General features: G+C 43.6%; 1 protein-coding gene across 1 annotated transcript; it reads left to right on the plus strand.

The window, feature by feature from the left end:
• Positions 1–22: 22 nt before the first annotated feature.
• Positions 23–633, plus strand: PCYB_146370 (COPI associated protein; the record flags this gene model as incomplete). Its single annotated transcript, XM_004225107.1, has 2 exons — positions 23–83; positions 245–633. 2 exons carry the CDS (start codon positions 23–25, stop codon positions 631–633), a joined length of 450 nt encoding a protein of 149 aa, XP_004225155.1.
• Between the last annotated feature and the right edge of the window lie 36 nt (positions 634–669).

Raw genomic sequence — 669 nt, forward strand, 5'->3', positions numbered from 1 at the left:
TTTTTTTTTTTTTTTTCCAATCATGGCACTGATATTTAAGAACATTCCAAACTTCAGCTTGCGGTTTTTATCGATGGTTGCAGGTAAAAGGAGCTTTGTGGTTTCGTCGCTTATCCTCTTTGCCATTTCGTCGTTTATCCTCTTTTCCACTTCGTCCTTTCTCCCCTTTGCCATTTCGTCCTTTCTCCCCTTTGCCACTTCCCCGCTTCACAACTCCCCCCTTCACTGCCCCTCCCCCTCACAGGCGCGCTCATGATTACCGGCGGCATACTGAACGTTTTCAACCTGTTCCAAACTGTGATCAACGTGTACATCATATGCTCAGGTGTCCTCTTAATCCTATGCGACGTGAAGACATTCAATTTTTATCGACACATCGAATTCTTATTCACAGTAGTTGGCAGAAGCCTGTACATGCTCATAATAGCCTCCATTCTGATCAACAAGGGTTTATTCAGCTTACTGATAGGCATTGCTATCATTATTATTTCCTTTTTGTATGTAACCCTGGGTTACTTTAACGGAATCCCTATACCCCTTTTGGACAAGAATAGCCACCTGGGGAGTTTCCCGGATCAGAAGAACAACGTCCGAAGTACTTGCTCTATGGAGACAAGGGATGGCTTCAATTAACATGTGAAGATTATCTATACCAGGAAAAGGGAAGGG

The sequence above is a fragment of the Plasmodium cynomolgi genome, chromosome 14 (assembly GCF_000321355.1).
Source record: "Plasmodium cynomolgi strain B DNA, chromosome 14, whole genome shotgun sequence".
NCBI classification, from domain to species: Eukaryota; Apicomplexa; class Aconoidasida; order Haemosporida; family Plasmodiidae; genus Plasmodium; species Plasmodium cynomolgi.